We start from the raw sequence: 13,259 nt of genomic DNA, 5'->3' as shown, positions 1-13,259 counted from the left end.
ACACATCGTCTCAATGAGCTTAGTGGCGATGGGTTTGGGTTTTTTTGGGTGGCACAGTGATATCCCTGTAGGCTGTAGGCCCTGTCACCTGGGGAGTCCAAGGCGCGTGCGCGTGTGTGTGTGTGAGAGAGCAAGCCCCTGCAGGAGCCAGCGTCTAGAGTGTCCCTGGTCTGTGTGAACGTCTGAAGGATAGGACTTTATTGTCACCATATCCATCTGCACTGGTCACAGCATGTACCCAGGTCGAGCCTTGTGTGCTGCCCCACTGCTCTGTGCGTGGAGGGATACCCCTGCCTCTGTCAGTCCCTGAGGTCTGGGTGAGTCGGCAGAGGTGCCAGGTGGACCACTCATCAGTCCCTGGGCCTCAGTGGCCCCCTGCCCGAGGAGACCGTGGGCTGCAGCCGGACAAGGACCTGCCCTGGGTTAGCTGCCGTGTCCACCACTTGAAGGTGTGGGAGGCCCAGGAAGGCTTCGGGCGCGATGCTTGTCATATGAAGCCTGTTGGCCCTGGGCAGAGAGGTGGGTGTGAGGGCGGGATGGACACAGGCCCCCTAGCTCATGATAGCCACCCACCCCTCACCTGCCCCGCTGGCACCTGAGGAAGATGGCCCGCAGGCGGGGTGTGCCAGCGAAGGCTTCAGGGCCCACGTGGCCAATGCGGTTGGCTTGTAGGTGTAGCTCTTCCAGGGCCTCTGGCAGGTCCGGTGGCACAAAGGACAGTTCATTGTGACTGAGGTCCAGCACCTGGCAAGCAGGCGAGGTGGTTTGTGGTGGTGGCGGCTACATCTCCCCATACCCAGTCCGGCCTTCGGCACCTTTGCCTCTATGTCCCCCATGATGTAAACTGAGCCCTCCTCTGAACAAGCCCTGCCCTGGTGCTGGGACGCAGCTGTTACCGGAGCCGTGGACAGGGCCTTCCCACCCCGATGGTTTGCTAACATCCCCGCAGGGCTGGACCTGTGCCGGCTGTCACAGAGCCAGGCCAGGCTTGGCACCAGAGGAGGCCTAGAACCCTGTAGAGTGCCCAGGCTATGGCAGCTTGACCCCTGCTTGATTAGTTGGGTCAGAAGAAGCTGGAGACAGCTTTATCCACTGGGGAGGCAGGATGTGGTCTCAGGGGCCCAATGACAAAGGCAACAAGGGCAAAGGCATGTAGCCGGGGCTGTCTCCTTCCAGGGCTGGTGCCCAGCAGAGCTGCTTTGTGACATCAGAGGCCTTGGGGACCTGTGGGGTCTGGGTGGATGGAGGGGCCCAAAGCAGTGTTCCTTTTCACCCCGCTGACCTTGAGTGCTTGCACCTCATGCCAGGTGCCGGGCCCAATGTCGCCAACCCGGAGCCGGTTGTGGGCCAGGCTGAGCTCCTGCAGCTGGTCCAGGCCAGCCAACGGCTCCGGCTCGAGGGCCCGGAGCTGGTTGCGCTGCAGCCACAGAGCGTGGAGGCTGGAGGGCAGGCCTGTGGGCAGCCGGGTCAGCTGGTTGCCAGCCAGGTCGAGACTGCGCAGGGCACGCAGAGGACGGAAGGCGCGGTGGTGGACGTGGGCACTTGTCAGGCGGTTGTAGGCCAGGTTGAGCTCGGCCAGGCCCCGCGTGGAAGCCAGGTCGCGGGCGCCAAGTACAGCCACCTGGTTGTGGGGCAGCACCAGCGCGCGCAGACGGCGGGGCAGCACCCGGGGCACGCGGTCCAGCCCGTTGCCGTAGAGGTGCAGGGTGTGCAGACGCCGTAGCGGCCGCAGCGCCCCCGGAGGCAGCCCTGTGCCCCCCAGCTGGTTGTGCTGTAGCAGCAGGTAGCGCAGCCCCTGTGCCCCCTGCAGCCGGGCGCCATCCACCCGCCGGATGTGGTTGCGGCCCAGGTGCAGCACGGCCAGGGCCTGGGGCAGGCCGGCGGGCACCTCGGCTAGCTGGTTGTGAGAGAGGTCCAGGTACTCGAGGCTGTACAGCTTGCTGGTGGGAGAGAGGGCACCCCAAAGTGGAAGCCAGGCCAGGACCGGGGGAGGTGGCTGGAGAGATCTAGGCGTAGAAGTCTTAGGGGTCTGAGTGGGAGGCAAATGTGGAGTGACCAAGGCGGCTCCTAACCCAAGATGGGTGACCAGGGAGCTGAATAGCCCTCTGACCGCAGAGTCCCATGTGCCTGGAAGAAGGGGACAGCCGTGCACTCTGTGGAGCCTGGCACACACGGACTCGCCAGATGAGTCTGGGCTAGGAGTCACGCAGGGAGGAGACAGAAGGGGTCCTGGACTCTGCACCCCCATACCCACCACAGGCCCCACCTGAAGGTAGTGGCATCCAGGCCACTGTCAGTCAGCCGGTTGTGCTGGAGGTAGAGTTCACGGAGCCGAGTCTGGCGGCTCAGGGCTCCTCGGGGCACCTTGGAGATGAGGTTGTTCTGGGGAGTCAGGGACAGAATGAGACCAAGGGGTCAGGATCGGGGGCACTTGGGAACCACGGAAGGCCCTGAGGTGAGGGAGTGATGAGAAGCTTTGCCTTTAGCAAGGTACTCAGTGAGGGAGATCTCAGGAAGGGTAATTCTGACTGCTGGGATTGGCAGGGGATGAGGAGGAGGGCCTGAGTGGTCTCAGGAGCAAGTGAGGAGGCCAGGAGGCATCTGAGAGAGGGTGGGGAGAAGGGGCAGCCAGGGGTGAGATGAAGGAGGGGACCCAGGAGGGCTGATGAGAGAGGCGAGCTGGAAAGACAGGCCTGGCCTCCATCACCAGAGACCTGGGGGAGTGTGTGCACAAACGCCTGCGTGTGTGTGCTCAATCTGCACTGCTGCGTACCATGACTGGTGTCACCGTCATGACACCTGACAGGGCCGTGGGGGGCAGCAGGGCGCACTGACCCCTCGCCCCGGGCCGCACCTGCAGGTGGAGCCGCTCCAGCGAGGGCGGCAGGCTGGGTGGCAGGTAGCTGAGCCGGTTGCTGGAGAGGCTGAGGGTGGTGACGGCCTCAGAGCCGCGGAAGGCGTCCGGGGGCAGGCCCGCGTTGCTCAGCTGGTTGTTGTGGAGGTACACGGACCTGAGGGAAACCAGGCTCCGGCCACCAGCCTGTCCTCGCTCGCCCTCCCCACGTGACCCCCGCTGCTGCCCCAGGGCCTTGGAGACAGTGTGTATGTGACAGTATGTGAGGGTGTGTGTGACTATGACGGTGAGGGTGTGAGAGTGAATGTGACAGTGTGAACGTAAGAGTGTGAGGGTGAGAGTATGTGGGTGTATGACTGAGGGGGTGAACGTGACAATGTGTGACAGTGTAAGTGTAACAGTGTGACAGGATATGACAGTCTATGGCAACCTGAGAGTGTGACGGACTGTGTGATGTGTGGCCAGGCGAGAGTGTGACAGTTATGTGTGTGCATGTGTGGGTACCCTGGAGTTCTCCCATCAGATGCCCCAGGATAGGGCCATGCCCACCTCACCCTCCCCGGGCAGGGTCCCCAGGGACACGATCCCAGCTGAATCTAAAGCCTGGGCTTCTGGGCTGGGTGGGGGGGTTACCTGAGCTCTGGCTTCTCCCCAAATGTGAGCGGGAAAACCTCTGTCACTTGATTGGCAGCCAGATCCACAACACGGAGGGAGCGAGGCAGGAACTGGGGGGCCACTGATAGCTGTGGAAACACATCTCCCTGATCCTGATGTCCCCCCAGCTCCCAGGAATCACTCTGGGCTTGGCCTCGGGGATGAGGGTACTCACCTTGTTGTGGGCAACATAGACGTGCTGTAGCTGGGTGAGGGACTCGAAGGCCTCATCTGGCAGGCCTAGGGGTGGGGACCAGTGAGGGGACCCTGCCCGTGGGGAAGCTGGGGACACCCCATGCTCCCAGCTGCCTCAGGGCTCTGCTAAGACCTAGCAGTGGTTTCTCTGTGTGCTCCTAGCTTATCCCCCTCCCCCATCCATACTCAAAACCCACAACCCCCCCAACCCCTAAATTTCCACCCTGCTCAGCAAAGGGCACTTCTGGGAAGTCAGCCACAGAGCTGCCCACAGACTCGGGCTGGGAGGGCCAGGGCTCCTGGGATCTCCTGTCCCCACAGGCTGGAGCCAGGAAGGGGCCGCTTCGGGCCCCCGCCCCTCACCCTCGGAGGAGATGAGGTTGTGGTGCAGGTTGAGGGTCCGCAGGCTGCTGAGGCGAGACAGCTCGTTGTAGGGGAGCTCCTGGAGCTGGTTGTTCTGCAGGATGAGGGTGGGCATTCTTACCCTCGCCCTGGAGACCCACCGCCCCTGTGAGCTGTCAGCAGCACCAACAAGCCAGACCCAGCCTTCCACCATGCCCCCTATCCCCACTACCCCTGCCTCCAGACAACCCCATAACCACCAAGAAAAGCAGCCTAACACTCCACACCACAGTCAGCCCTTGAGCCACAAACAACCCCGCAACTGCTAAGTATGGGCCCCTGTCCCCCATCAACCCTATAGTCAACCCCACTCCCCTTCACTCTGACACCAAAAAACTTCATTGCCAAAGATATGGGCCCCAGTATTTCACCAACCCTACAATCAATATCCTGACCCCAAACAACCTTACAGCCACCAAGATGACAACTTCAACCACTCCAAACACAGCTGACTCCAATCCGCATCACCCTAACACCAAACAGCCCTGGATCTGTAACATGTCAACCCCATTGCCCCCACAGTCAACCCCAAACATCTTCACAGCCACCAAGACGTGGGCACCAACACTGTCACACCCACAGTTACCCCAATTCCTGTCACTTCCCATGACTATCCCAGCACCTCTCCCCTCCCACAGAGACCTTAGTGCTGTCACCAGCACTGAACGCCATAGCTTCCTGTCTTGGCACTTCCCAGTCAATCCCTTTCCCTGACTCCATTCACGCCCCCCAGCACCCAGTGGGCCTTCGAGCCCCACCTGGAGGGACAGGTGCTGAGCGGCCTTGGTGATGTTGTCCGGGAACACGTGCAGGTCCAGGCCATCACAGTCCACAGTGTCCGCACGTGGGCAGGAGCAGCGTGGGGGGCAGGCACGGGGCAGGGGCTGCGAGCTCTCCCCCAGGTGGGGGAAGTCAGCATCCTCCATGCTGGGGACCCCTGGGGGGCCTGACCACAGCAGGAGTAGCAGCAGGATCGACAGCTGGGAGTGGAGGGAGTGGTCAGCAGGTCCCTGGTTGGGCACCAGGTCTCCATGGCAACAGGAGCATCCAAAATTGGGAGCGGCTGGGGGGGCCAGACATGGTGGCAAGAGCCAGCTGGCAGAGCCTGGGGCAGGCAGGGCCCACCCTCACACCCTTCCCCGCCCCTTACCATAGCCAGCCTAGTTCTGCCGCCTCGCCGAGCTGCCCACTAGGGCTCCCTAATGGAAACCAGGTGGTCACCTCCTAGAGCCTCGGCCGCAGCTGCCGCCAACCCCATCTCTCAACACAGACCACCCCCGGCCTGTTCTTCACAGGACTTGAGGGGCTGGCCCACTCCCGGCCCGCCCTGGGGAGGCTAGGCAGGCAGCCGGATGGGGTGACGAGGACAGGCCAGCCCGGCCCCCCAGCTCTCCCCGGCTCCCCCACCATCCTTGCTCCTGCTTGCGTAACCTCAGCCAGCCTGGGCTGGGCCACAGGAGCAAGGAATGTTTGGGGAAAAGCTGAGATTCGGCCTGTCTGGTATTTGAGCTGACCACAGGAGAAGACGTGGGGAGTGACGGGTGGAGAGGTTTCAGGGTGCAGAAGGGTCCCAGGAGGGGCAGGGCTGGCAGCCAGGGCTCTGAGAGGTCTGAGTTCAGGCTGCCAGCCGAGACGCCAGCCTGGGGTCCCTTGGCCTGTCCAGTTCTACAGCACCTCCTCCTCTCAGCCAGCTGGCATCCAGAGTCCCCGCTCCCCAGATGGCCGTGGCTGCTGGAGGGGAAATTACATGTATGAGGGAACCAGCATGGTGGTTAAGGCAGTGAGCTCGGTGCCAGCCAGCCTGGGCGTGAACCCTGCCACCTCTTTGGCCTCAGTTTCCCTCTCCATCCAGTGGTATGTCCTCACCTCTGGGGAATTAAATGAGGTAATGCACCTGGGGTGTGCAGGACGGCCCCCGGCCCCAGGTTCCCAGTATCCAGCACGGTGGTATGAGCGGCGAGCGAGGCTCCTGCCAACAGAGTGGCTCTCTTGCCTGACCGTCAGCATCCCCACGTGTGAAATGGGAGGGAGTGACAGAGGCTGCCTCCCCAAGGCCCATCAGAAGAACAAATCAAGCTGATGTGTGTATGTTGTTGTTCTGTGCAGGTGATTGGCGGTGTGACTCATCTCAACCCTACACACAGCAGGACAAAACCCCGCCTGTTCCTGGCCCGTCCTCATCATCTCTGCTGTGCTAACACCCGCTGCGGAGTCACCGTTTGAACCATCGTCTTGAGGGGCTGTGGCTTATTCTCTGACCCTCTGGTTCACCCGCCGCGAAGTCTTTCTCCAGGCCTGGCCCCTCTTGACAACATGCCCAGAGTGTGTGAGAGGGAGTCTCACCGTCCTCGCTTGTAAGGAGCATTCGGCTGCACATCTACCAAGACAGATTTGTTTGTTCTTTTGGCAACACGTCATACATATTCACTACTCGCTGCCAACACCACAACTCAAACGCATAAATACCCCAGGCTTCATTATTCATTGTCTAGCAGGAGAAGGAATGCGGAAGAGAGAATGGAAAATCCCCTGGCTTGGGCCAGGCACACCTTAGCTTCAAAGTGACATCCTTGCTCTTTCTTTTTTTTTTTTTAATTATTAGTATTAATTTTAATGAAAGTTTACAGACACTGAGGATTTCCATTCATTATTATTGCACTTTTCTCCCTGCCCACCCCACCCTCCCCCAATTCGCTCTTCTCTTTGAGAAGTAAAAGAAAAGTTCCCCTATTGTTACACAATCCCTCCCCCGACGTCCACTCCACTATGCAGCCTTCATTCGGAACTCCTGTCATGACAATAATACCTAATCACATATCACCTTTAAACAGTTCTCTCCCTCATCTGTTTCAATGCAGTATACATCATTTATCCCATCTTTCTCAGTCTCCCCCCACCCCCGAGGTCAATCCCATTTTACAACAGAGGAATTATGCAGTATTTGTCCTTTTGTGACTGAGATATTTCACTCAGCATAATGTCCTCCAGGGTCACCCATTTTTAATAATAGTGCATAAGTTCCTTGTTTTTTAATGCAGCATAGTATTCCATTATGTGAATATACCACAGCTTCTCTAGCCATTCTTTTGTTGGTGGGCACTTAGGTTGTTTCCAACTCCTTGCTATTGTGAACAAGGCCACAATAAACATGGGTGTGCATATATCTGCTTGGGTGTCAGTTATGGTTTCTTTGGGGTATATTCACGGTAGTGGAATTGCTGGGTCAAATGGTATCACTATTTACAACTTTTTGAGAAAGCACCATACTGCCTTCCACAGTGGTTGCACCATTTTACACTCTCACCAACAGTGAGTAAGGGATCCAGTTTCTTCACAACCTCGCCAGCATTTGTTGCTTGCTGTTCTGTTAAATTTTGCTATTCTGACTGGGGTGAGATGGTATCTCAGAGTTGTTTTGCTTGCTCTTTCTTTAAGCTCTTCAAAGAGGTCCTCACAGAGGTGTTGGTTGTGGAGCTGAGTAAAATAAGCCCTTGGTGATGTCATTCTCCTCCACTTAGCACAACGATGTGCGTTGTTGTTCAGTCAGAACAGATTCGTAGCAGGTTTTCGGAGGCTACAAATCACACAGGAGGACATTGCTCATCTTTCTCCCATGGAGCAACAGATGGATTTGAATCATCTGCCTTTGGTTTGGCAGCACGAGTTCTAACCACTAAGCCACTGTTTGCTGTTGATTTGGAACTGACTCATAGCTCACCCTCTGGTGGCTTAAGAGGCTAAATATCACAGGAGTAGACTGCCCATCTTTCCTCCACAGAGCAGCTGGTGGATTCAAACTGCCTACCCTTGAGCTGGCAGCACAACTCCTTACCACTCAGCCACTGGCGCTGCTTATAGGAAACATCAAGATCAGTGCCTGCACCTTGCGAGTGCTCAGCTCAGGAGTGGCTGGGGTGGGACAGGCAGGGCAGGGTGATGGGATGAACTGAGATCAAGTTCTCCAGGAAATGTGAGGCAAAAGGACTGTGAGTATTGATCTTGGAGAAAGCGTGTGTAGAGAGCAGGAAGAGGAAGGCAGAAATAATGATCAGCTTGCCATGATTTGCCTGGAACCTTCTAGGCTTATCAGCTCTCAAAACTCCACGTGCAAGGAAACCCTGTTGTTGTTAGGTACCACTGAGTAGTATACAACTCACAGCAACCCTATGAACAACAGATCTCGACCTTGTCCTATCCAGTGCCATCCTCATCATCTCTGACATTGCTGCAGTCACTGTTAATCTGAAGGTCTTGTCCTCTAACCTCCAACTTCCAAGCATGTTGTCCTTTTCCAAGGAGTAGCCTTTCCTGGCAGCATGCCTGAAGGATGTGAGATGAAGCTTTATCAACTTTGCCTCCAAGGAGCATTCTGGCTGCTTTCCCCCCCAAGACATTCATTCTTTTGGAAATCTCTGGGATATTCAGTGCGGTACTCCAACACCACAGTTCAAAGCCATCTTCTACCATCCCAAGTCATTCTCAGAAGCACAGCAAGTGTTCGAAAAAGCCATGGCCTGAATCAGATGCACCTTAGTCTCCAACATAACATTGCTCCTCAGCGCTTTGGAAAAATCCCTGGCAATATGTCTTCTGATTTCTTGACTGTTGATACCAAGGGGGTTGATTGTTGGGTCCAAGTAAGATAAAGTCATTGACAAGTTCAGTTTTCTCCATCGATCATGATGTTGCTTATCGGTTCAGTGGTGCGGATTTGCCTCCTAATCCTGCTCAAGTCAGAGAGTTGCTCCTTCTCAAATGCCCACTGTGGACAACCAGGGCTCTATCTCATGGTGAGCTTTGGGAGGTGGTGTGGAACACGCACCTCAGTCACCCCACCTGAGCTGGAGTCAGGAAGCAGGGGTATGGATCCATTGAGGTCCACCCATCAGGCATTGGTTAGGCTGCCGCTGGGCCAGATGGGGCCAAATGGTGAGGCTCAAGGGGACAAGAGAGATCACAGACAGCACCTCGGCTATACTGGTTTTTGGATCAAGCCAAGAGGAAATGGCAGCAAAGGACATTGTTGTTGTTATGTGCCGTCGAGTGACTTGCAACTCATAGTGACCCTATGTACAACAGCTTTGAACCCTGCTCTATCCTGAGCCAACTTCACTATCTCTGACACACCTACGTACGTTCATTACCCCTGTCACTGAGTCAACCCATTTCATCCAGGGTCTTCCTTTCTTGTGCTGTCCCTTTACCCTCCCAAGCATGACATCCCTCTCCAAGGACTGGTCCCTTCTTGCAACATGCCCAAAGTATGTTACACAGAGCTTCAGAATCCTTGCCTTCAAGGAGCTGCCTGGTTTTAGGAGAATGTAATTGGGATGTGAGGTTCACGGTATAAAGCTGGGGGTAGATATGAAGGAGGAAATGAGACCATGAGGGAAACGATGGAGAGAAGGTGTTGAAGTGAATACTGTAAAGTCTCCATTACTTACCTCCATCTATGATGGAGGAAAGTTGGGACCAGAGAGGAGGCCGATTGGCCACATTTCCTAGGAAATGCCTTCTCCCTCCCTCATGGATGGGACAGGGGGCAGGTCTTCTACCAAAAGAACACGACACGCTCCACCTCAAGTTCTGCACATGGGACATGCGGCCTCTAGCTCGGAAGTTGAGTAGAATCCCTTCAGTCTTCCCAGCAGAGTGAGGGGCTAACCCTAGGGAGCCTGAACTACACGGAAGTCTGAGTTCAGAGAGACAGCCACAAAACGAGGCTGTCTGATTTTCTGACAGGTCTCTTTTAAGCTGTGGAACCGAAATCAGACTAGCAAACACAAATAAGTGCCTTGGCTGGCTCATGAACTGAAAGTTGGGGAAAGTGTCCTTCAGGCATAGCTCGATCCAGGCGCCCAAAGGATGCCCTCCAGATTGATTGTCTCTCTGCCTCTTTGCTTCTATGCATGGGGCCCGGATGGGCCCAGAAGCAACATGAATACACGCCCAGTTTCCACACTGTGGAATGCTCACTCCCCAGTATGACATCCCTTGTCCTAGCTTGGGTCACTGTCCATGCCAACACCGGTCCTGTGGAAAAGTGAAGAACACGTGCTGATGGGCTAGGAAGCCAGCTTCTGCTCCTGTAAAGAACTCACTGCCCCACGACAACAATGTTATGCTCACACAATGGCACATTATGCAGTATTGTAAAACAACAAACTCAGAAGGATTACACAACATGGGGGAACCTGGAGGACGTTATGCTGAGTAAAATATCTCAGTCACAAAAGGACAAATATTGTATAACATCACTGTTATAAATAGGACAGATGGGGAGGGTTGGGCAGAGACTAAGAAAGGAGAGGATAGATAACAAACACTGCAATAGAACAGATGAGGGGAAGAACTGTCCTAAAGGAATATATGATTAGTCATTATACACATGACAATAATCTGGAATGAGAAGTGCATTGCTGGGTGGCCTGGAGAGAGGGAAGAAAATCTTCAACAAAAAGTTATAAATGAAAAAAAGTTAACTGGAGGAGGAGGAGGAGGTAGAGAGGAGGAATGAGGAAAACGTGCAACGATGAATGAATGAAAATCCAACTTTTCTGTAAACATTCATTAAAATAGCAATGAAATAAAGTTTAAAATATTTAAAAAAAAAGAACTCACTGGCCTTACCTTCCTGAAGCAAACTTGTCTCTTTCCTTCTACCCAGCCCTGCCCTGGGCTGTCCTCCCTTGTCCTGTTCTTCCCCAACTGCCCGACTCAGCCTGTCATGGGACAATGCAATCCAGTCCAGCCCTGCCCAGCTCAGCTCTGCCCGACCACTGTAGCCCCGCTGTTCAACACAGCGCTCGGCATGTATTTATGGAGCGTGTACATCTGTAGGCGTGAGTGCATGTTTTCATGGTGAGGGGCATTGGGATTCAGTGGTGCTCCGGAGACTCTGGTCTCAGAGCAGGGAAGGTTGTGGGGTCATGGAAGCAAAAGACAATTTTAATAGCACTGAGGGCAGCCAGCCAGCACAGCAATCACGTCTCATTTGAGGTTGAGGGGTTAGTGTGAGAGGGAGAAAAAAGCTCCAGGGACATGCAGCTTGTCTGTAAGAAGAGAAAATAAGGAGTCATAACTTAGAGGTCGCAGGCCAGTTAATAACCCTACAACACACGGTGGGCCCAGTCCTCCTATCTCCTGCTGGTGTTCAGCCTTGAGATACAGGCTGAGGCCAGTTTTTTCAATCAGCCTCATCTACATCTGACCCAAAATGCAGATTTTTAACTATCCATGTAGCTGCTTGGGAAAAAACCCACCCTTTTCCACCAGCCTTCCAGCTAGATGTAACTCTTTGACCATATTTCGTTATACGACTATAGTGAAAAGTAGTAGGTGCAGTTTTGTGGAAAACAGGGTACCTTTAAAATTATTATTGTTGGAAGATCAATGTGATGAGTGGAACTCCAGCTGGAGTGTAAGCTGTTTATCCATTGCCATCATCTAGTAAACCAAAAACTTACAAGAGAAATAAGGATACAACATAACACAGCCCTGCTCTATATGTAAAGGGAGTTTCCCCAGGGTGTGATCATTACCACCTTTTCTCTTACTGGAGATAAAAGGTAAGGAAAATTAACCACCAGGAAAGACTGGCCAGTAGAATATGTCTGCTCGGACATGGGCCCCTGTGCTGGGACGCTCTTTGAAACCAAGAAAGGCTAAGACACATGGAGTTCTTCAAGGAATGTCGTCATACAGATGCTGAAAGAAACATAAGCCTTCTGGTCACAACTGAGAGAGAGAGAGAGAGGGAAAGGGAAAGAGAGAGAGAGAGAGAGAGAGAGAGAGGAGGCCTTCTCTGAGAGCTGAGACTTTAATTTGAATTTCTGGTTTCCTAAATCGTGAGAGAATTAATTTCTCTGAGTTATAGCCATCTACCTTGAGAATGTAAAATGGTACAACCACTGTGTAACTTGCTGCTTCCTTAGAAAGTTGGCATAGAAATAACTTGATCCAGTAATCCCACTACTAGGTATACACCCCAAAGAAATAAGAACTGCAACACAAACTAACAAATGCACACTTGTGTTTATTGCCTCATAATAGCAAAAAATTGGTAAACAACCCAAGTGTCCGTCAGTTGGATGACTGGGTAAAGCTCCACGGTGCATTCATTCAAGGGTGAACTCATGAAATGGTGGAACATGAGTGGATCAAACTAGGCTGAAAGAGAGCTGATGCCTTTGAGCTGTGGTGCTGGAGAAGAGTGTTGACTATACCATGGACTGCTAGGAGAACAAACAGGTTTGTCCTGGAGAGAGTGAAGCTGGGCTGCTCCTTGGAGGCAAGAATTCTGAGACTTCCTCTGACATATTTTGGACATGTTGCAAGGAGGGACCAGTCCTTGAAGAGGGACATCATGCTTGGAAGGGTGGAGGGATGGAGAAAGAGAGGAAGACCCACAATGAAATGGATTGACTCAGTGACTGGGGTAATGAGGGTAGGTGTGTCAGAGACAGTAAATTTGGCACAGGACAGGGTTCAGGGATGTTCTTTGGGTCACTATGAGTCGCAAGTGATTCGATGGCACACAACACCACCACCACAACATAAATCAGTCACAAGAGGGCAATTATAGACCACTAACATAAAAAGCCAAGAAACTGTTTACATACAACTGGAATCAACCTTGGAAGGTTAACAGAGGTGAGAAGGGAGAAAGAGGGGAGTAAAAATTAATCGAAAGTTGGATGAGGGGAAGGCAACATGCCGTAAGGGTTTGATTGGACATTGTAATAAGTTAATTGCGTTTTTAAAAAAAGTTATCTGCTGACGAGCTCTGGTGGCCTGATGGCAAGAAGCTGCACTGCAATCCCAGAGGTGCATAGTTTGAATCCACCATATGCTCTACTGGAGAAGGCGTGACAATCTCCTCCTGTACCAGTCAGATCCGATTTGACAGTACACCCCCCCCCAAATAATAAGAAATTTTTTTAAAAAAAATAACAAAACAAAACAGAAACTGGTAAAAAAAGGGAGAAACAAGTTTAAAAAAAAGTTATCTGCTTGTTATACCTCTGTTCTAACAGTGTTATTTAACTAAGAAGCTTGTATTTTTTTAAAATATTTTTTTAATTGGGAAAAACATATTGGGGGTACAAGGAGGTGAGGGTTGGGGGCAGAAGGGTGAGGATGGGCCAGGATGCAG

General features: G+C 53.5%; 1 protein-coding gene across 1 annotated transcript in view; it reads right to left on the bottom strand.

Moving 5' to 3' along the window:
- Window positions 1-350: 350 nt before the first annotated feature.
- Window positions 351-13,259, bottom strand: part of PODNL1 (podocan-like 1) — a 15,561-nt gene continuing 2,652 nt past the window's right edge. The window contains exons 3-11 of the mRNA XM_006900820.1: window positions 4,864-5,085; window positions 4,067-4,160; window positions 3,684-3,748; window positions 3,488-3,597; window positions 2,855-3,011; window positions 2,267-2,382; window positions 1,283-1,940; window positions 596-744; window positions 351-507 (exon numbers count right to left, since the gene is read on the bottom strand). Of these exons, the coding sequence (XP_006900882.1) occupies window positions 351-507; window positions 596-744; window positions 1,283-1,940; window positions 2,267-2,382; window positions 2,855-3,011; window positions 3,488-3,597; window positions 3,684-3,748; window positions 4,067-4,160; window positions 4,864-5,085 (1,728 nt within the window). The remainder of the gene's footprint in view (window positions 508-595; window positions 745-1,282; window positions 1,941-2,266; window positions 2,383-2,854; window positions 3,012-3,487; window positions 3,598-3,683; window positions 3,749-4,066; window positions 4,161-4,863; window positions 5,086-13,259) is intronic.

This window comes from Elephantulus edwardii, unplaced genomic scaffold (assembly GCF_000299155.1).
Source record: "Elephantulus edwardii isolate Elephantulus edwardi_28Jun2011 unplaced genomic scaffold, EleEdw1.0 scaffold00296, whole genome shotgun sequence".
In the NCBI taxonomy this organism is placed as follows: Eukaryota; Metazoa; Chordata; class Mammalia; order Macroscelidea; family Macroscelididae; genus Elephantulus; species Elephantulus edwardii.
This window is presented reverse-complemented; position numbering and strand designations above follow the sequence as displayed.